We start from the raw sequence: 20,201 nt of genomic DNA on the forward strand, positions 1-20,201 counted from the left end.
ACGCATAGGCAAGACATGGTTGAACCACGACGAACAAAACTGATGTACAATAAACAGAATAATCTCATTTCCAAAACTTCTGGCAAAACATTATATTTTCTCAGGGGAACATAATACACAGACAAGATTCCTTGGACTTTACGGGTTTGTAGCAAGTTTGTTGAAGGCGGCGTGAACTCTCTCCTCCGTGAACAGTCTATGGTTTTCATAGAAATCCAATATCTCCATTGCAATATTCTTCACCTACCAATATGTTCACAACATACCGATGAATCATTAAACAAGACCAATAAGGCAATAATTCCTCAGAGAATTAAAAGGTGGATAACAGTGCATAGACTTACAATGTTCATGTCGACAGAAAGCTCTTCAAACCAAGTCCTTATGTCTTTCTCTTTGTGTACAGAAGCAATGTAAATGCAAGCAAGTGTGATGAGAAACGGCGGATGTATAAGGATGAGATCCATTCTGTATGTGTCGTTGACAAGACCCCTATCGTTTCCAAACAAAACTTAAAGCATCAAGAGAGCATTTACTTTTTTGCTTGCATATCAAAACCTGTTTAGCTCTATTCCAATTAAAGATTTGTCAGGTGATGGTAATTGTTATACAATTGCCTTCTTGATTACAACAACACTTCATCCCCAAGATTAATAAAAGACAAATTTTGGATACTTACCAAGTTAAATGGGTCATACTTGTGTCATTGATTCCAGAATCCTGCAAGAACCTGCAAGTAAAGCAAGAATAGTAATAAAACAAAATGCATAGAATAAATGCTAAAGGATTTTGATATCAACACATAAGATCTTAAGCAGATGGCTTACTCAGGAAGAGATCGGTATGGGTGGAATACAACAAGATAGAAGTTCAAAGCTTCCAAGACCTTCATCTCCATTTCCAGAATATCTTTGATCTCATATCTAAACTTTTCATCAGCATCTACCGAGAGTGAAGGATGCAATCTCATCAGAAACTCAGACAAAAAAACTCAAGAAAGTTTTGAAGCAGAAAACAAAAAAAGAATTTACAAAGTTTTTTCATGTAGAAGACAAGAAGTTTGGCATGCACCACACTCTCTTCTGCTTTGCAAGCCAAATACAAGCAGGTGGGAGCAACAAGCCGAGGCTCGTATTCCGACAAACTCTTTCTGTCAAAACACACAACACTACCCATAAGTCAAATGACCGAGCCTCAAGCTACACAACGATGATCAAACAATCAGAAGCTAGAACAAGCCATACCTTGTGTAAACGCGACGCATATACGTTACTGCAGTTGCAATAACTCTGAATAATAGAAGTGCTAAATCAGTCAGCATTGTTCAAAGGGTCGTTACACATTTCATATCTCTTTTAAGAACTAACAACGAAAGACTTCACCTTTGCCTAATCTTAATGTTTTGTGCCAGTTTCGATATATCTGAAACACGAACAACAAGGAAAACAAGCTTAAATCCAATCAAAACCTCAAGATAAGGACATGATTCATGACATTAGAGATATTAAATCCAATCTGGAAATTAACAAGGTAATCAAATCCAATGAAAACATACAATTAGACATATGAAGCTTAATGAGTCTGAAATCTTCAACAGAGATTCCTCTCTGAGCATCAAGAGGATGAACAACATTAACCTCTTCTGGGTCCTTAAGCTCTTTGCTGTGAGAATAAAACCCAGAAAACGAAATCAATCAGGAACATAGAAATTGCATATAAAAAGACGATCTTTAATCGTTGATTGAAGCTTACTAGTGCGTCGAAGTCCAGAAATTGGAAGCCATAGCTTCTTTCTTTGATCCTTCAACTTCAAAAATACAAGATTTTTATTTTTATGGTGTGGATAATGTAAAGCATAAGAAGACCACCAAGGATAAATAAAATAAAAAAGTAAACTTTTTTAATTCATTATTATTTACTAAAAACAGTTTTTAAAAGTCTTATATGAAAGTAAATAAGTCAATTTTATAAACTTTTTTCATCTTTTGTCATCTTCATCAATATGACCTTTGTTTTTTCACATTTTTGCTTCTAGGAGAGGTTTAGGTTTAGATTAGGGGAAACAAAACCCATTTTGATGATCAAATAACAATAGTGTATTTGTGTTTACTTTAAGATTAATTGGTTTGGTAGAATTAACAACAGTGTTACATGTTTGCCACAAAGCTAAGATGGGCAATTGTGAAAGTCTCTAATCTTGTTTTTTCTGTGAGATAAATCTTGGAGATGGAAGCGATTCCCTCGGCTGCTACGGTTTCAAAGCCAATTTGCTGAAGGCAGAATTCACTTTTTCCTCTGTGATTGTTCTGTAATTCTCATAGAAATCCAGAATCTCCATGGCAATGTTCTTTACCTGCAAACCATTGACCCATGTAGAGCTTTCACCGTCACTAAGAATACCGAAAGGTCATAGCTTTTTGCTTAACTTTTAGAAGAATGACTGACCAAGTTCATGTCCTCATGAAGATCTTCAAACCAGGCAGTGATGTCTTTCTCTCTGTGGACACTTGCTATGTATATGCATGCTAGCGCTATGCGATACGGAGGGTGTACAAGAATGAGGTCCATCTTATAAGTATCGTTAACAATTCCCCTGAAACACGAAAACAAAACTCGGTTTTCCTATGCTTTTTACAAAGGTCAGAGAATTTAGATCTTAGTGTTGGAACTAGGAAATGAGTTCTGAGCAAAGTTTCACATGTAGAAAGACTTTACCATGTAATTTGGTTCATATTTACATCGTTTATTGCAGCATCTTGCAAAAACCTGAGAAAACAAAAGAAGGAAGTCTTGAAATGAGAGTTGATTTTCTGACTACAAGGATCAAGGCACACAAAACTCTCACCAAGGAATATAAAATTGGTCTAAAATTTTACAGGATATAATGAAAAACATCAAGAGCATTGAATGGGAAGACTGCAAGGTTTTACATGTATCATCATTTACACTTCTAATCATCTCCTCTGTTTGCAACCGCAGACAATAAGGCAAACACTTCTGAAAAGCGGATAAGAGAGATGAGTGGACATACTCAGATAATGACCGGTAAGGGTGAAACACAACCAGATAATAGTCTAGTGCTTCTAAGACCTTCATCTCCATTCCTAATATATCTTTTAGTTCATATTTGTTGTACTCATCAGGATCTGCAAAGAAATAAGAACCGTTGTCGATAAGTCAAAAAACGCATATTGAAGGGAAGGTTCTCTTATGATTTAGCACATTGAAAAATCAAAACACAGTAGAAGAAGATATTACACAATCTTTTGATGTAAAAAACAAGATTCCTGGCCTGCACAATGCTTTCTTCAGCTTTAGATGCCAGGTACAAGCACGTAAGAGCAACAAGACGAGGCTCAAACTCTACCATACTCTTTCTGAGACAGTATAATATCAAAAGGAAGATATTAGACGCAGTTATGGTTTTTGTTAGCAGAGATGCAACATATAGAGACATTGGCATGACAAGAATTTAACTCATTTCATTCCTCACATACACAAAGATGCACTTTGATGTATAAGATCATATCAAAATTACATTGCATACCTGATATAAACCCGTCTCATATACGTAATTGCGGTAGCCACAACCCTACATAAGTATTGAAAACAAGGCAATGATTCATATTAAATTCTAGGTAACAACAGATATAGAGCTAATTATTTCCACAGAAGCAAAACAAAATAATGGAACAACTGCAAAAGTAGAATCTCTGATATAGCAAAAATTGGATCCCCAAAGTGCAAAAAACCAACCTTTGCCTCACTTTAATGTGTTGAGCCAATTTCATAATATCTGAAACAACAATAAAGGCAAAAATACAAAGAGACTTAAACTCAACAGCAAAACAAACACTTTCTTTGATCAATCTTTAAAATATTTTCAAAGTAGAGACAAAATTTGCTAAATTAAGTAGAAAAAATTCGAAGAATTGAGAAGAAAAAGATTTTGTACGATTAGACATATGGAACTTGATGAGCTTAAAATCCTCAATTGAAATTCCACGTTCTTTATCAAGTTCATGAACTACATCGACTTCTTCTGGATCCAAAAGCTGTTTACTGCTTCGTACAAACGCAAAAACCAAACAAAAAATTTCGAGAAATTGAAATTAGAAGTTGAGTTGAAGGAGAAGAAGAAGTGAATTTTGATGGGTTAAGGTGAAAAGAACGTTTACTAGTGAGATGAATTCCAGAAATTGGCAGCCATTTTTTCCGATAGACCGTCGAGTTTTTGGTAAGGAGGAGAAGAAGAAGCTTTTTGCTTTCATAATAAGTTCAACATTTTTCTGTTATCTGTCAAATCTTTTGGTTGGTGGTCTCATGATCTATCACATCTCGTTGCTTTTATCTGAAATTATATTTAAGGCTCGGCCCATTATCGGCCCAATAAGCATATCTGTTGTTAGTCGCTAGGCCCAATAAGCATAGCCTTCATTTCCGATTAATCGCTAGACGTATATCGAACGTCCGACTAACGCCTACCGATTTTTCGAACAAAGATCGCAACAAACACAATTACGCAAAGTATAAATCTTTCAAGGTTGCTCAATGCTCACCGAAAAATAGCTTTTGCAGCTCTGATATAACATGTTTGTTGTTTTTTTGAATAACAGAACATCGATAAAATTTGAAATTCGTTGATATAAAGATGTCAATATTCAAGCAAGAAGAAAAACTTCAAAAGCTCCAAGTGTATTCATAAATCCCATAAATATCTAAGTAGTGATTGAATATGTCATTTCAACCGGGTATAAACAGTTTCAAAAGGATTAAATTTGAGTTTCATTTTTTCGCATGAAAGCTACAAAAATTCTAGCTTTATACCATCAGCCATCCTATCAACGATTTTTTTTTTTTCCCACAAGTTTTCACATCATGTATTGTTCCAAAGCTTGATCAGTGATTTTCATCTAACAATAAGTTTGGGTGTTCATAAAAGAATTTTCCTTTGCCTAATACACATGTTCATTTGTTTTACTGAAATCGATCCACCAAATAAAAGAAAATGTGTGAAATTTTACAAAAACATTTCCCTTAATTTATCTAGGTGGTCATGACTCATTGGATTGGATTTGGAGAAAACAAAATTCAATTACTTTTTCTTGCAAATACCAGGTTAACATAATTGTCCGTCTTCACAAACAAACCCAACTAATCCTAGGAAGAGCTGACTCAACAAAAATGTAACCCAACATATTAAATCCTAAACAGAAAAACCAAATCTTTCCTACCAAAACTTTGTTTATAATGAGAATTAAACTTAGACACAGAATAATCCATACTCCTTTATCAATTTTTTTTTCAAACATATTATATTCATATTAATATTCGAGAACTGACCATACATGTTTCTCTCGTTCAATATTTGGTACAAGCCAAATAAGTTGACTACAATCTAAAAACGCATGAAAAAACGCATGAGGAAGGAACAAACCAAATAGGTTGACTACAATCTAAAAACGCATGAAAACGCATGAAGAAAGAGTATCGTTTATTCTGTGTCTAAGTTCATACTAAATTCCTATTAATACTCAGAACTGACCATACATGTTTCTCGCGTTCAATATTTGGTACAAGCCAAATAAGTTTACTACAATCTAAAAACGCATGGAAAAAACGCATGAGGAAGGAACAAGCCAAATAGATTGACTACAATCTAAAAACGCATGAAAAAGAAGTATCGCTTATTCCATGTCTAAGTTTAATTCTCAGTTTCTCATTATCAAAAGAATTTAAGAGGAGTTATTATTATTCTCCAATTATAGAATGTGAATTCTTTGGGATATGCGCTAACACAAAGAAACCCAAATTAAAATCTAATTTACTCATTAATAAAAGGTTAGTGGAGAATAAATCTCTCGAAGAAAGAAAGGAAAGGAAGTGCAACGGACCATGTTTGACACGTGAGAGTCAAAAAGGTAATTAAAGAAAAAGTCATCAACACACACACTCTCTCTCCGTCTATATAAAGCAGCTCTTCTTCACAGTCCCCACAAAGTCCTCTTCCGTTGCCTTTTCGCTTTCTCCGTACACTTGGTCTTCCTTCTCGCGATCAAACCCTAGGTCCCGCCATTGTTTGTCCCAGGCTTAAATCGAAGCTCCAATTTCACTAATTTCAGGTGAATCTTCTTCTACAATTTCGTTTTCGTTTTGTTTATTGTCACGATTGCGTCTAGAAACAAAGTGTTCTACAGTGTTTCGGAGTGTGTAGAAGCGAAATGTGAAGTAGATTTTGTTGTCTCTTAGTTCGTTTTGCTTGTATGTGTGTAGTTGATGAGGTTTCGTCTACCGAAATGATCGGGATTTTGGAAATTACTGTCTGTGATTTGGAGATTTTTCTGCTTTTACATGTCAAGGATTTTTTCTTTGGGGTTTTCTGTGATTAGTTTGATTCTGACAGTTTTGTGTTTATGAATCACAGGTGTTGCTTTTTTTCCTCTGGAGCTTGGTGATAGATACTATGGATCCTGTTGCTGAACCTAGCCCTGTTGTTGACCCACTTACTGTATGTTTCGATTATGGGGTTTCTTCTCCTTTTCACTAGTTGTAATTGTGATTCTTTGTGTGGTTTGTTCTGTTTTTGGTGTGGTTAAAGTGTAATTTTGGGTTTGGTAAATTATAGGTTGGGAATGCGTTTGTCAGTCAGTACTACCACGTTTTGTATAACATGCCTGAGCATCTGCCCCGGTTCTATCACGAGATCAGTAAAGTTGGGCGTGTTGGACAGGACGGAGTCATGCAAAATTTCTCTACCTTGGAGGTAAGTATTGTCAGTGGTTTAGCTGACTTTGGTTGAATGAGAGTATTCCTTTTCTTTGATGTGAAGGATTATTAGTCTATTTACTTACTTGAGTAAATAACATGGGGTTGGGCTGGAGTGTCAATTGGTTTGATTGAAATTGGATGTCAGTTTTAAGTAACTTGCTAAAAGTGTGTCTCATTGATGTTTATTCTTTGTGCAGGGTATAACTGAGGAGCTTAAGACACTGACTTATGGAAATTCGGCTGAGATAACCAGTTATGATACCCAAGCATCTCACGATGGGGGTTTCCTCGTCGCTGTTACTGGATACTTCACTCTAAATGAGAGGTCGAGGAGGAAATTCACCCAAACTTTTTTCCTTGCTCCGCAAGAAATTGGGTTTTTTGTTCTGAATGACATCCTCAGATTTGCCAATGATGATGCTAAGGATACTGTTCCAGAGACCATAGAAGGGGAAGTTGTTTCTGGGATAAACTCTACAAGACCCAGTGATATTAATGGTAAGTTAAACGTATACTCATTCTCCATCACTTTGTTTTTTAGTTTCTTCTAACGCACAGTATATTCCTATATCCTTAGTTACAGGCAATAAGGGCTCGGAGCAAGCTGCATGTGTTTCGGTGAATTCTGTTTCTAAGGAAGTGTCTAAACCCTTGAATGATGAGAATGCTAAGGATAATGTTCTGGTACCTGAGATTGTCAATGAAGTTGCAGAGATTGATATAACTCGCAAAGAAGTTGCAGATGATTCACCGAAAAACTATGACCCTGATGATGGACTTGAAGATGTTCCCAAGAAATCCTATGCCTTTGTGGTAATTAGTCACCGAAGAGGATTCATACTCGATCTTGTTACATCTCATTTTAGGCTTTACTATATCACTTCTGGGGTTTTCTATTGATAATTATTTACTTTCATAACAGTTGAAGGTTACGAAAGATAAATCTGGAGTTCCAGCTGGCTCTGTACCTTCTCCAAAGAAGATACCTAAAGACCAAGAACATCAAGCGCCTTCAGATCCTTCTACAGGCCAGATACTCAAAGACCAAGGTCAACAAGCATCTTCAGATCCTTCTCAAGTGATAGAATCTGATACAGTTTCTGAGTCTGTTGATGCTGCTGAAAATGGGCACAATCAGGAAGGTAGTAGTTCACAGTATAGCTGATCCTCAGGTTTTCAATTATAATACTTGGTGGTCTATATTCTCTTATCTATTCATGACATGGTTATATCCTTCTTTTGTCTTTTTTATTAGCGGTAGCTGAGGGTACATCTATTTATGTGAAACATCTTCCTTTTAATGCCAACATCGACATGCTTGGGGCCGAATTTAAGCAATTTGGAGCTATTACCAATGGTGGGATTCAAGTCATAAACCAAAGGGTAAGATTGACCAATCAACTAACATTAAGTATTGGAAGCTTGAATCCCTTATTCGGGGATAAAGAAACACTGATCTTACATAATTTATTGTTCTGAAGAATGATAGTTTACTGTATGACTGGCAGGGCCTTGGTTATCCTTATGGTTTTGTTGAGTTTGAGGAGGCAGATGCTGCCCACAGAGCAATAGAGGTACATATTCTAACGTGGAATATAATTTTCACTTTCTTGTTTAGCATTATAGAAAACCAGTACCAACTTTATTAGCCTATTAGGTGTCTTGGGCTGTTGGGCATATGAGTCTTAACGTTTAAATCGGGTATAAATATGAAATCATTAATGATGCAGGCTTCACCTCTGATGATTGGTGGACAGAGAGCTTTTGTGGAGGAGAAGCTATCGACATCAAGAGGTGAGTTGATCTAAGTAACAAAGCTTTGATATGGTAATGTGAAGAAGAGGAGGGTGATTGTTTGTTTGCTTGAGTAACAGGGAACAGAGGAAATGGAAATGGTGGATACGGGAATAGAAATGTTGGAGTGGGAATGAGAGGAAGAGGAGGTTATGGATATGGCTACGATTACAGGAGGGGAGGTAGAGGTCCTGGAGGAGGAGGAAGGTCTTTTAACCGTAGAGGCAATGAATATGTCGCCAGCATCAACTCGTACTAGAGCGGGGATTGGGTTCTTTTGTGGCGGATAATTGATTTTTGGAATGGTGGAAAGAAGATGGTAGCAAGACAGACAGACTTGGTAGATATCTCTCTCTTGGGTATTCATATATTAGTGAAAGGTAAAAGAAAAAAAAAATGATTTGTGGTGATATTAAGGCTTATGATTTGTAAGATAAGACGTTTCTTATTCGATATTATGTGGAGGTTATTAAATTTATGCAAATGCTTTTGTTTTTTTGCTTTTTGTTTTTTATTTTGCTGATTATGAACCGTGTGCCGTGTGGTATTAAAGCGTTTTGGAACATGATATATTTCTACGGACGGATCCTTCTTTGACCGGGACAAAAACACTTTATATATTCTTTTATACGCTCTTGTCATACTTTTTTAATCGAGACTTCTCTGTTTGGTCAACTACACGTTTCTTTTTAAGCTCATGAGAAAAAAAAAACTTTAGCACCTCTTATTCTTTTAAGCTTGGAGGAAGAAAAATAAGAGAATTGGTGAAATGGCAAGATTCGCTGAACCTAAATGATTGAGTGACTCTAGTCAAACACATAGTATGATACCTTTAAGACTCCTTAGGGTTGGTAAAGTTGAGTTTCAGGATGAACCATGGAAAGTGAGAGAAAGTGCATTGACTAGTTGACATGAGCTGGAAAAACTGAGCTATTTCGACTAAACTATATAGATAAATAGCTCAGCTGAGTTTGAAAGACTATCTGTTAGCTCAACTAGCTAAATAAGTTTACTGACACTTACTCGAGTTAAGTTGACTGACGTAGTCTTTGGCTCGATGGTGGTTTAGGCTTCTTGGGAAAGTTACGTAACCACTAAACTGTTACTCATACCATTGGATCAGATGGAACAGATATATGATTCGACGAATGCGGACATATAATTATGGGAGTGGTTTGTTTAGATGGCAGATTTCGATGAAAACGGTTCCTATATGAAAGGTCTCTTAGACGAATTTTGGCGATTCATGTGAACCAAAGAAAACATGATCTGAGGAAGACGCCTCTGGAAATTTAAATAGAACGTGTCTTGGTTTAAATAGACGGCTGGAGTTTTGAAGGGTGTCACAGATAGGGAGGGGTTTGGAGATCGGTTTGAATCACCAAGACTCAACCAAATCCTCAGTGATCACTCTTAGACCCACACGGGCTGGTCAAATCTGGTGGCTGTTTACGACATTTTTAGACTGGTAATTTTGAGTCATTACCAAATCATAGTCGTTAAGGCCAACAATCTCAGAGGCACATAAGAACAACAAGGTGCAATTCTATCTTCCTGATATTTGACATTTCAACTTGCCAGTTAGTATAAGAAGACGAACTAAGCTAATGTTCAACAGGACACTGCAATACCAATCAAACCCCATGACTAGAAGATACTCATAGATTCAAGACTCAAGAGGTTGGTCAAATCTCTAGAACAAATCTTAATCACACAACAGTTAATAAAACTGTGGACCAACATTTCAAAAGGATCAAAAACTATAATCTATACACCATTCAATATCCCTCACAAAGAAGGAAACTAAACAACCACGAGATCACCAGCTTGGCCTATAAAATCCAGTTCTCACTTCTCAGTATCACCACCCAAGCAAGAGGAAAATATCAAACTAGACTACCATATATAAATCACAATGGAGAAGAATAACACTAAAGCCAAGCTCCTTCTGGCACTAATTCTGATGGCACTTCTACTTTCAGGCGCTGAAGGAGGGAGGTATGTACCTGAGGAGCAAAGTGAGGTCATTGCCAATAACCAGAAACTCTGGGGTTGGTTTCATCTTCCACACTATGGCTGGCCCTTTCATAAAGGAAGGTTTGGTCATTTTCATCTCAAAGCTGGCCTCAACAAACAGAACCCCGTACACGGATCTCACACTACAGGTGATAACAATGTTGCTGCATCCACTGTGTTTCCATGACTAGGTGACGATGCATACTAGCACAAGGTGACCTTAAGGTGTGAGTAATAAGGCAGAGCAATAGAGCACCGATTGATAGCTTCTGTAATCTATCTTTTGCACTCTAATCCCAGTGCATGGAGAGTTCTAATAAATTTCTCTTAAAATTCCTACTACTTGCTTATGCTGACATACACAAATACTTAACGTATTTATCAGTAATGTGAGATGAGAACTGGCATACACGACATGATCAAGATGTAGAATTTTAGTATAGATCCAATATATATTTTTTTCCATATATCTTTTCATCTATCAAGAGAGAAGAGTATCAACTGAGAGGTTTGCAGAGACCTAAATTACATAGAACAACAACTAAAAAACCAAGAGTTATTACCAATGATATTCATCAAATGATAGGGCCTTCTGGCTTCTTGATGAGTGAATATTTCTCTTCCACCAAAGCAAAATATTCAAAATTATGAAGTCAATGAAGTCCCTTCAATGTTCCAAAGTGAATAGGAGGATAGTATGACAAACCATTAGACCTGTGAGAGTAAAAACCATATTCCCGTTTACTTAATTAAGAATATAATTCAAATCTAGTAATCTCTACAAGCGTAGATGATAAACTAATCATTGTTTGACCTACAGGGTGGCTGGTGATGTTGCCGGACCACTCATCTAGTGGCTGGAAGGAATACTCGGATCAGCTCTTTCGCAGTAACCTTTTTCCTACAAGTCGGGCATTTGCCCTGGCGAGATATTGCCATCTTTATACATCCCTTGCAGAAGATGTGACCGCACTTAGTTGACATCTCCTCTGTAAAGGGACACATGCAGATTGGACATGTAAACTTTGGCTCTTCTGGTGGAGGAGCTGGAGCCTTTGATCTAGACATTCTCTGCACAAGATAAAAGAAATTCGTGAGTTCAGACTAAGTAGCATAACTGCATAGTATGCTTTCAGAAATCCGCATCTCTCTTACCGAAGACATGTTGACTTCATCATTTACATATGCATGCTCACAGTCGATGACAGGTTCACTAGAAGGAACCCTTCTGCGTTTGTTGCTTATGTTGGCAGGCAATCTAGTCGTACCTCCTGCAATTACCCGGCCACGTAAGAGAAAATTTGTAAGCAATGAACAAAAACAAATACAAAGTGAAATCCAACAATCAAACTCTCTGTCTCTCCCTACTACTTGAGACATGACACTGAACCAGAAGAGTAAAATTGATTTTCATATCCCTTCACAATAGATAAAAACTGACCTGACTCTACATCAACCATCAAAGGTCTCCGACGTGCATTTCTCGATTTGCTTTTAGCCTGGTATCAAAACAAAACAAAATTAGTGAACCTACTACACAAACAAATCCCCTCCATCACTGCAAAAAAAAAACAAAAAGATAACAGGAAGCAAACATACTTCAGCAAAAGCACTAGCGGATGATTCAATAACATCATCTTCAATAGCATCGACATCAATCATTGTAGGAGCAGGCTGAGACGGTGTAGTAGGCACCGTAGGAGATCTTACAGAAGCAGAGGTCCCTTCTTGATCTCCAGGTACAGCATTCAGATCAATCACAGCTTTCCTCCGTCGATTTCCTCGAGGAACTCTCACCTCTTGTGAGTTCATCTTTCAGCTCAAAGTAACCTAACCTTTGTACCTGTAAGTTTCATCCAATAAAACACAATCTAATTTACTCCTCAAAGTCTTGTATGCAAATTCAAATCATTGCAAGCAAAATAATAAAATTTACGTTTTCACAGAAAAAAAAAAATTCAAACTTTCCACAGATTTTCATGTAATTAAAATTTCAAAAGAACTCAATTTCAGCAAAAAGGGAAAAGAATCAATCTCCCAGAAATTCATCGAATTTACGAAACAACTAATCCGATCCTAAATTCGAGAATGATCGTTCGTAATCAAACAAACAAGAGAATTGAATTAGATTAGGTTTTTGAAAGTGAAGAACCTCTTCGATCAATTCGATTCGACGTTCGAGGTAATCACCGTGAGCTGAATTTCAATCGGAGAAATCGCCGGAGAGAATTTTGAAAGCCAATCGATTTTGAGAAATCTAGGGTTTTTGAATCTTTTGTTGTAAGAGAGAGAGAAAAACGCGAAGGTGGTAATAAACGGTGAGAGATTTTTGAGTTCGTAATAAAAAGCCACGCGGTCGGTGACACGTGTCGAAATCGCAGTTCCACAATACGAAACGGTTTTTGTGTAGTTTCGTCGTGGTTTACAGTGTTGTTTCCTAGAAAAAGCAAACCGTTTGAGATGTTTAAAAAGCCCATTGGGTTTACGTTAGCAATGACGATAACAATTTATACAACTTTGTTCAGCCCATTTGATTGGATTTTAAATACACGTACAGATAAATAAATAAATAAAAACTAATAAATATTGTTAACTTAAAAGATTCTACAACTTTTAAACTTTTTGTAAATCTATCCACCACAGTAACAATTATGCAAGAGAATTTTTTCAAGTATTATGCAGAGTGTAATAGAGTTATGAGACAATGTTATTGTGGTGAAAAATTTAGAACCAAAGTTTTTTTATATTAAATATATTGATCACCACATTAAAATATGTAAAAGAAACTTTCAAAGAACTCTGCATATTGCAATGTAGTCTTTGTGTTCAACCATGAAAGATTTTCGGAGGTAGAAAATTTTGTTACATGGATCAATTTTTTAATATAAATTATATAAAATTTATTATTAATTTTACTCATAAATAATTTACATTTAAGAGAAAAATATCTGAAAATCAACCTAATTAATATTTACAATTTTTTGTTATGGTCCACAAAGATTAACAAATGCAAAAAAATTGTGGGATTTTCTTATAAATAATTATAATATTAGATCATTAGTTGAACATTTTTTTAAATAAGTCAAAATTTTTTATTTTATTACATTAAAATTTGGTTTAAAAATTCTAATGAAACCAACTTATTTGGCTTCTTTTTTGTTTTAATGACAATTTTTTATCTCATATAGTTGAATTACTTTTATATGGGGTCAAAAACTATAATGCATTAGGGTCACTATAATAACCTTAATAAAATGTAGTAGAATTTTGAATTCATAGGGGTCAACTGACCCCCCTAATATCACACTGCCTCCGCCCATTCTTATAGAAATATATAAACGGGTAAGCGAGGAGCTGAACAAACTTTTCTTTTCTTATAGATTCAAGAAGCAATGGAGTTATGAGACAATGTTACTGTGGTTAAAATTTTCATAACGAAAATAAAACTTTTTTCTCTTTTTCATAAAACTTTTTATTTTTTGCCGTTAAGTTATACGCTAACAAACTTAGCCGTCAATTATCTTTCTCATAATCAAATATCGGGTCTTCAGATTTATAGCTAGACCACATTATGACTCTAAATTTTGGTTGCTAGAATCTAGGTGACATGATATATCCATCGTGCTAATGATTCTGACATACATGTATGCGCTCGAACTACAGCTTCGAATGGAGCCGCGTATCGGATGGAGCGGATCAAGCGGATATAGCGTATCAAGCAGAATAAAAGCGGATCAAGCAGATCTGGCGGTACAAGTGTGGATAAAGCGGCTGAACGCTTTGAAATATGTGTTGAATGGTGAAAACAGATCAAACGGGGCGGGTAAAGTATTTCTATTGCGTAAAAGACGTTAATTTAAATATAACATTTTACATAAACGATACATACTAAAAATAATTATATTAAAATAAATTTATAACATTGTTTAACATATTCTTGATTATAATCTATAAATGCAATAAAATATTTATTATTATACATATGTAAAACATTAAACAAAAAATAGTTTAAAAAAAATATATATCAAGTATTTGATTTATGTTTTTATGTTTCTGTAAATTTTGGTTAAGTTTAAATGATCCAAAAAAAAAAAGTATTTGCATTTAAGAAATCTGATCACAAAAGAAACGCAGTTGAAACACTCATTATTTGCCGTGTTATTAATGTAGTTAGCAGATCATGGATTTTGTTCATATTATTGAACCGCAAGTGGTTCGTTCAATATTTAATTACTTTTACAATTGAGCTGCTTTCTAATAAAATAAAATGGCGAATGGGTAAGATAAAAGCGTTTCTCTCTGACCCACGTTTCGACGTCCAATTAACCGTTCTCCATTCATAGCCTACGCTTAGCGAAGGTGAAAGTAGCGTCTTCTATGCGAAGACATTAAATGCATATCATGATGACATTTTCTCACATCTAATTCAGCCTATTTTGCGCCTTCTATCCATACAGTGGCGAACCCAGAACAATATTTTACATGGATCAAAATTTATTTAAATATAAAAAAAAATAACGAAAAAAAATCATCTTATGAATACATTTTCTAAGTTCAAATTTTCTCATAATGTTTTATTTGTTTTCTTATTTTTAGTAGTTAAAAACATTAAAAAAAAATCTTAAATTTAATAAAATATATCAAAAAATTTTTATGAAACCCACGTTTTAACTAATAACAAATGAATAAAATCTATTTTTTATCGAATTTGCTAGGAATGAAAGATAAAATGTCAATATGATCAAATTTGGTATTTAATGAAAGATTACAATATGAATATCTTATAGAAAAAATAGGAACTATAGTTATTCGCAAAGAATACAAAAGGAATACAACATTTTTTGGGGGGAAAAACCATCTAAATAAAGAAATGGATGCCGGAAATTTTTGTATAATGGAGTCAATTAAGGATAAGTGCTATAATTAGTAAACAATTTGGTAATTTAAGATGGGTCAATTGAACTCTCTAAATTGCATGTGGGTCCACCCCTGCGTACTCGTGATCTCTTTTTCTAACGATTTATCACTTACATAAGTTTATGATATTTTATGTACTTCAACATTTTATTAACCAACGATTCTGGTAGTTAAAATATTTATGAGATAGATGAATCATTATACAAAAATTATATTAAAAAATTAAAAAACAACTCAGACTTAAGTATAACTAATTCCCTTAAAAAAAATGCTTTTTGGGTTGCTCATAGCTATGCATAGTATGCCTATCCATAGGGATGTTGTCGTGGGTAAATGAGCCCAGCCCAACCCATCCATTCCATTGTCCATTGAATGGTTTACGGACCGAACATGATCAAGGTAGTGGCATTGGATAAATCTTGTTGGTTAAATACGAAATGATCTCATTAGATTTATAGGGTAAAAAAGATGTTTATCATCTCTTGATACTGAACTAGAAACACTTTTATGAGCAACTCAATGTTTAGTTGAAAAAGTTTTGATTTTAATATTAATGGAATGAGATTGTTCAGACTTATGCCGAATGATTGGCTATCAAGCGGATTGGCCTGATTTAGAATTGGAATTTTTTTCCTGATTTTAAGAGATCTTTCTAGTTTATCATTATGTTTAATTTTTCAGTGTACTTCTAATGTATGGACTGATTTCCTTGCCAAAGGAACACACGAACTTTCCATTTTTCTAGAGCGGCCCCATTTTGAGGTGAGCATTTTACCATTGTAATCTAATATAATCATCATAAATATTAATTATTGACATTTTTGTTGTTCAAACTCGATTGTAAAAATAATAAATGTACCAAGTAGATCACTAAAATGGGTGTTGATTTATCACTTACAGAAGTTTAACAAGTTAATATGTATAGATTTTAGGGCCCTCAAATAGTACAAAAATAAACTACATATAGATCATGAGGCTCCAAAACCGTAATTGTTTGTGGCTCTATAAATCTCAGGGCCGACCCTGGATGGAAAAAGTTTTTATGAAAATATGTAAAAGCGGCCCATTTATTTATTTTTGTTGCGGCCTTCTAAAACTCGGGGTTTAATCGTAATTATCTTGACCTAGTGTCATTAATATCCTCCATATATATATATATACATATAACAGTTTGTGTAAGAAATCATACAATTTAGATTTGTATCGTAGCTTTCGAAAACCTAAACTCTCATCTCTTTTTTTCCCCTTCTCTAGCGCCAACTTTTCTTTTGTCTTCTCTGATGGCCCCCTATCAGCGAAACAATCACCACTGCTTTATTACGGTATATCTCTAAGAGGTACGTACCCCTATCATGTGATGAACTGGTAGTGATTGGATCTTCCATTATCACAGATTTTTGTTGTGTCATTTGCAGATCTAGAATTGGGATGCTCTTGTGATTGCCAAATCTGAAGAGGGCTTGGGGCCTACGTTTTCTCTCAGATAGTAGACATAACAATTGAACCAAAATTTAGTGAAGATCTTATTTATGATTACTTAGATATGATTCGAGAATTTGATCTCTTTTCCCTTGGTTTTCTTTTTCATGAGGATTGGGAGGGCTTAAAAGAGATAAACAGTGATTTCGAGGCTATGAAAGACACCAAAAATTAAAGAAAAGGCTTCTCTTTTCTTTCGTTGGGGAGAGAGAAAATATTATGCTGAAATCAAGGTAGAGAGATTGTGTTGTTTGATATAGTTTTGGATGATGTTATGGGTTGACAACATTTAACAGAAAGTTTTTTGCTGAGATCAAAGTATCTCTATATGCTTGAAGATTTTGGACAACACACTATTTTGTAGAAAACATCGGATGGAAAGAAATGACGAGACGCGCACCACCAAGGAGTTTCACCTACTTATTTGAGGACTCTGCATCTTTGATGTTTGCTTTAGATGAAATATGGATTTTTGACTGAATAGACTTTCACTAGTAAGTATTTATGATTAAGCAATTAAAAAATCAATTAAAATCTGATCTTTTGTGTTGGTTGAAAATGCTTTTGGTGATGCTTAAGAACTTTAATTTTTCTTTTTGATATCAAAAAGAAAATACTTTGAAAATAAAATATTTTCCTTCGATTGATATGTTATTTTATCTAGAAATTGCAATTGAAAGTTATTGATAATATTGGTAAACATTAGTAGTTTTTCAATTGTATTCTTGTGCGTGTTTGCTGATATAAAAGTTTTTCATGTCTTGTCATATTCAGAGTTTGACACATTGTAGATCAACATATATTGCATAGCTAGATATATATGTTTTCAATTAATAGAGACTCTGATTTGCTTAGGCTATAAGGAGTTAGTCGTTATGACTCATTGAATATATATATTTCTATATGCAGAATTATTAATTACTAATAGCATCTTCAAATGTAATAGAGTGTATGGTTTAGTTAACCATATATTTGATTCTGTAATGTAAACCGGTATACTATAAACCAGATTTGCCTCTTACTATAAAACAAAACTTTGTACGTCACTTTGACTTTAATGAGAAATACAGAGCTTCTTCTACTTTTAGACTGTAACAAACTTTTCTCTATTATGGTATCAGAGCGTTGAATCTTCAAGATTCAACCGATTCTTCTTCGTTTTTCCGCTTCAATCTATGATGATTCTCATTGTTTGATCTTCTTCTCGATAGATTCGTCTGGTTTATGTAACGGAATCATAAATATCGATCGACTTTTCTTTGTTTTCCGGTTGTTTTCGCCGTAAAACTTCTTTTCTGATGGCTGTAACTCGTAAAACTAATCGTCGCACGGTTCGCGTAGCTTCGTCAGCTCGCAGATCGGTTAATCGCGGAGATAATTCATCTGAGAGTTCACCGGAAGATCCTCCTCCGATTCCTCCTCCAGTTCCTGTTTTCATAGCTCCGATTGAGAATTTGGATAGCATTCATTCACCGTATCATCTCTCTAATAGTGATAATCCTGGTATTTCTATAATTTCTGAGTTCTTGATGGAACAAATTATGATGATTGGCAAATAGCGATGAAAACTTCGTTAGATGCGAAAAACAAATTAGCGTTCATTGATGGATCTATATCTAGACCTAGTGCAACAGCTACTATATTCAGGATTTGGTCATGTTGCAATATAGTATGGTGAAATGTTGGCTATTGAATTCAGTATCGAAACAGATTTACAAAAGCATTCTTCGTTTTGATGATGCATCTGAGATTTGGAAGGATCTATCCACTCGATTTCATATCACAAATCTTCCACGATCATACCAATTGTCTCAGCAGATTTGGTCATTACAGCAAGGCTCAATGGATCTTGCTACTTACTATACCACTCTGAAGACTTTGTGGAATGAGTTAGATGGTGCTAATTGGGTTACAGTTTGTCGAAATTGTGATTGCTGCAAGACTATGGAGAAAAAGTCAGAACACACTCGTGTTATTAAGTTTATGGCTGGTTTAAATGAATCTTATGCAGTCATTAGAAGTCAGATCATCATGAAAAAGCATGTTCCTGAACATGCTGAGATATACAACTTGTTGGATCAAGATTTGAGTCAGAGAACCATTGCTCCTATTCAAAATGCAGTGACATTTAATGTTTCAGCGGGAGAACCAACTCAGATCTCTGTTAATGCTACTTATAATCACTCAAGAACACAACAGAAGGTGATTTATTCTCATTGTGGATATACTGGTCATACTGTTGATAAATGTTACAAGATCCATGGGTACCCCATTGGTTTCAAGCATAAAAACAAGTCTACTCAGCAGGATAAGCGGTCTGTTGCTCCTATCAAACCTGTTGTTTCTCAACTTGCTTTGACAAGTTCTACTTCGAGTGATTTGCTTGCGGGAATGGCAAAAAATCGGACTAAGGATCAAATTCAAGGTGTTCTTGCTTACTTTTCTGCACAACTCAGTGATGATATGGCTTCACCTTCTACTGGTGCTTCTTCTTCTGGTGCCACTATCAATGCATTACCTGGTATGGCTTTCTCTTCCTCCACTTTACATTTTGTTGGAGCATTGAGAGCAACAGGGAATGTTTTATGTTCTGAATCATGGATAATAGATAGTGGTGCTACACACCATGTGTCTCATGATAAAAAGTTGTTTCGGATTTTATCTGAAACATTGAATGATTCAGTCACTTTACCTACTGGTTTTGGAGTGAAAATCACAGGAATAGGTACAGTGGAACTAAGTGATCACATGATATTGCAGAATGTGTTATATATTCCAGACTTTCGGTTAAATTTGCTGAGTGTGAGTCAGTTAACTAGAGATTTGGGATATAGAGTAAGTTTTGATGATGGTGGTTGCTTGATACAGGATCATATCAAGGGGTTGATGATTGGTAAAGGTGATCAAATCTCCAATCTCTATGTTCTGGATACACATTCTCTCATGAAGGATTCAGCTCAACCTCTTGCTTTTTCTGCAACTATTGTTGATTCTAGTTTATGGCATAATAGACTAGGTCATCCATCTATGATTAGAACAGATATTGTTACAGATGTACTTGGTTTTAAACAAAGGAATAAAGATAATTTTCATTGTGCTATTTGTCCCTTGGCCAAACAAAAGAAATTATCATTTCCATCCAAGAATAACATTTGTGACTCTGCTTTTGATCTATTACACATTGATATATGGGGTCCGTTTTCTACTCCTACAACAGAAGGATACAA

The 20,201-nt window shown here is 35.1% G+C and overlaps 4 protein-coding genes across 9 annotated transcripts; 1 reads left to right on the top strand and 3 right to left on the bottom strand.

Moving 5' to 3' along the window:
* Positions 1 to 19: 19 nt before the first annotated feature.
* Positions 20 to 1,946, bottom strand: LOC9299989 (cyclin-C1-2). 2 transcript variants are annotated; one of them, XM_021036123.1, is made up of 9 exons: positions 1,753 to 1,946; positions 1,556 to 1,662; positions 1,383 to 1,422; positions 1,245 to 1,289; positions 1,032 to 1,168; positions 828 to 942; positions 680 to 730; positions 345 to 492; positions 20 to 243 (listed from the first exon to the last, which is right to left on the bottom strand). In XM_021036123.1, exons 1-9 carry the CDS (start codon positions 1,782 to 1,784, stop codon positions 139 to 141), a joined length of 780 nt encoding a protein of 259 aa, XP_020891782.1. In that variant the 5' UTR covers positions 1,785 to 1,946; the 3' UTR covers positions 20 to 138. The 2 variants fall into 2 exon arrangements, with proteins under 2 accessions (XP_020891782.1, XP_002865655.1); XM_002865609.2 differs by having other exon boundaries at positions 1,032 to 1,150; positions 1,753 to 1,936.
* Positions 1,947 to 2,053: 107 nt separating this feature from the next.
* On the bottom strand, positions 2,054 to 4,346 carry LOC9301730 (cyclin-C1-1). Of its 3 annotated transcripts, XM_002865610.2 has the most exons (9): positions 4,179 to 4,344; positions 3,956 to 4,062; positions 3,757 to 3,796; positions 3,548 to 3,592; positions 3,259 to 3,377; positions 3,032 to 3,146; positions 2,716 to 2,766; positions 2,446 to 2,593; positions 2,054 to 2,353 (listed from the first exon to the last, which is right to left on the bottom strand). In XM_002865610.2, the coding sequence occupies exons 1-9, from the start codon at positions 4,208 to 4,210 to the stop codon at positions 2,249 to 2,251; spliced, it is 762 nt and encodes a 253-aa protein (XP_002865656.1). In that variant the 5' UTR covers positions 4,211 to 4,344; the 3' UTR covers positions 2,054 to 2,248. The 3 variants fall into 3 exon arrangements, with proteins under 3 accessions (XP_002865656.1, XP_020865583.1, XP_020865589.1); XM_021009924.1 differs by lacking the exon at positions 3,956 to 4,062 and having other exon boundaries at positions 4,179 to 4,346; XM_021009930.1 differs by lacking the exons at positions 3,757 to 3,796; positions 3,956 to 4,062.
* A 1,628-nt stretch (positions 4,347 to 5,974) lies between these two features.
* On the top strand, positions 5,975 to 9,144 carry LOC9301731 (ras GTPase-activating protein-binding protein 2). Of its 2 annotated transcripts, none has more exons than XM_021036116.1 (10): positions 5,975 to 6,122; positions 6,425 to 6,508; positions 6,626 to 6,763; positions 6,966 to 7,266; positions 7,352 to 7,581; positions 7,691 to 7,910; positions 8,024 to 8,151; positions 8,277 to 8,342; positions 8,499 to 8,562; positions 8,643 to 9,144. In XM_021036116.1, the coding sequence occupies exons 2-10, from the start codon at positions 6,464 to 6,466 to the stop codon at positions 8,819 to 8,821; spliced, it is 1,371 nt and encodes a 456-aa protein (XP_020891775.1). In that variant the 5' UTR covers positions 5,975 to 6,122; positions 6,425 to 6,463; the 3' UTR covers positions 8,822 to 9,144. The 2 variants fall into 2 exon arrangements, with proteins under 2 accessions (XP_020891775.1, XP_020891769.1); XM_021036110.1 differs by having other exon boundaries at positions 5,977 to 6,122; positions 7,346 to 7,581.
* Positions 9,145 to 10,282: 1,138 nt separating this feature from the next.
* On the bottom strand, positions 10,283 to 12,893 carry LOC9299991 (pre-mRNA-splicing factor CWC24). Of its 2 annotated transcripts, XR_002328881.1 has the most exons (7): positions 12,731 to 12,893; positions 12,178 to 12,421; positions 12,020 to 12,077; positions 11,734 to 11,849; positions 11,397 to 11,649; positions 11,142 to 11,292; positions 10,283 to 10,782 (listed from the first exon to the last, which is right to left on the bottom strand). XR_002328881.1 is itself a non-coding variant. In XM_021009935.1 (6 exons), the coding sequence occupies exons 2-5, from the start codon at positions 12,388 to 12,390 to the stop codon at positions 11,425 to 11,427; spliced, it is 612 nt and encodes a 203-aa protein (XP_020865594.1). In that variant the 5' UTR covers positions 12,391 to 12,421; positions 12,731 to 12,893; the 3' UTR covers positions 10,937 to 11,292; positions 11,397 to 11,424. The 2 variants fall into 2 exon arrangements, 1 of the variants encoding a protein (XP_020865594.1); XM_021009935.1 differs by lacking the exon at positions 10,283 to 10,782 and having other exon boundaries at positions 10,937 to 11,292.
* Between the last annotated feature and the right edge of the window lie 7,308 nt (positions 12,894 to 20,201).

This window comes from Arabidopsis lyrata (assembly GCF_000004255.2).
Source record: "Arabidopsis lyrata subsp. lyrata unplaced genomic scaffold ARALYscaffold_8, whole genome shotgun sequence".
Lineage (NCBI taxonomy): Eukaryota > Viridiplantae > Streptophyta > Magnoliopsida > Brassicales > Brassicaceae > Arabidopsis > Arabidopsis lyrata.

What these genes read in the sequence shown, in the direction of transcription:
- LOC9299989 (XM_021036123.1), bottom strand. Translation starts at nt 1,784, where the DNA reads ATGGCTTCCAATTTCTGGACTTCGACGCACTA. An exon ending in CTTCTACATGAAAAAACTTT is followed by an intron (nt 943 to 1,031) that starts GTAAATTCTTTT and finishes CACTCTCGGTAG; the next exon opens with ATGCTGATGAAAAGTTTAGA. An exon ending in TTTCTGTCGACATGAACATT is followed by an intron (nt 244 to 344) that starts GTAAGTCTATGC and finishes ACATATTGGTAG; the next exon opens with GTGAAGAATATTGCAATGGA.
- LOC9301730 (XM_002865610.2), bottom strand. Translation starts at nt 4,210, where the DNA reads ATGGCTGCCAATTTCTGGAATTCATCTCACTA. An exon ending in CAAGTTCCATATGTCTAATC is followed by an intron (nt 3,797 to 3,955) that starts GTACAAAATCTT and finishes TTGTTGTTTCAG; the next exon opens with ATATTATGAAATTGGCTCAA. An exon ending in CCTTACCGGTCATTATCTGA is followed by an intron (nt 2,767 to 3,031) that starts GTATGTCCACTC and finishes TTGTTTTCTCAG; the next exon opens with GTTTTTGCAAGATGCTGCAA.
- LOC9301731 (XM_021036110.1), top strand. Translation starts at nt 6,464, where the DNA reads ATGGATCCTGTTGCTGAACCTAGCCCTGTTGTTGACCCACTTACT. An exon ending in AAGACCCAGTGATATTAATG is followed by an intron (nt 7,267 to 7,345) that starts GTAAGTTAAACG and finishes CTATATCCTTAG; the next exon opens with TTACAGGCAATAAGGGCTCG. An exon ending in TTCAAGTCATAAACCAAAGG is followed by an intron (nt 8,152 to 8,276) that starts GTAAGATTGACC and finishes TATGACTGGCAG; the next exon opens with GGCCTTGGTTATCCTTATGG.
- LOC9299991 (XM_021009935.1), bottom strand. Translation starts at nt 12,390, where the DNA reads ATGAACTCACAAGAGGTGAGAGTTCCTCGAGGAAATCGACGGAGGAAA. An exon ending in GATGGTTGATGTAGAGTCAG is followed by an intron (nt 11,850 to 12,019) that starts GTCAGTTTTTAT and finishes GGGTAATTGCAG; the next exon opens with GAGGTACGACTAGATTGCCT. An exon ending in ATGAAGTCAACATGTCTTCG is followed by an intron (nt 11,650 to 11,733) that starts GTAAGAGAGATG and finishes TATCTTGTGCAG; the next exon opens with AGAATGTCTAGATCAAAGGC.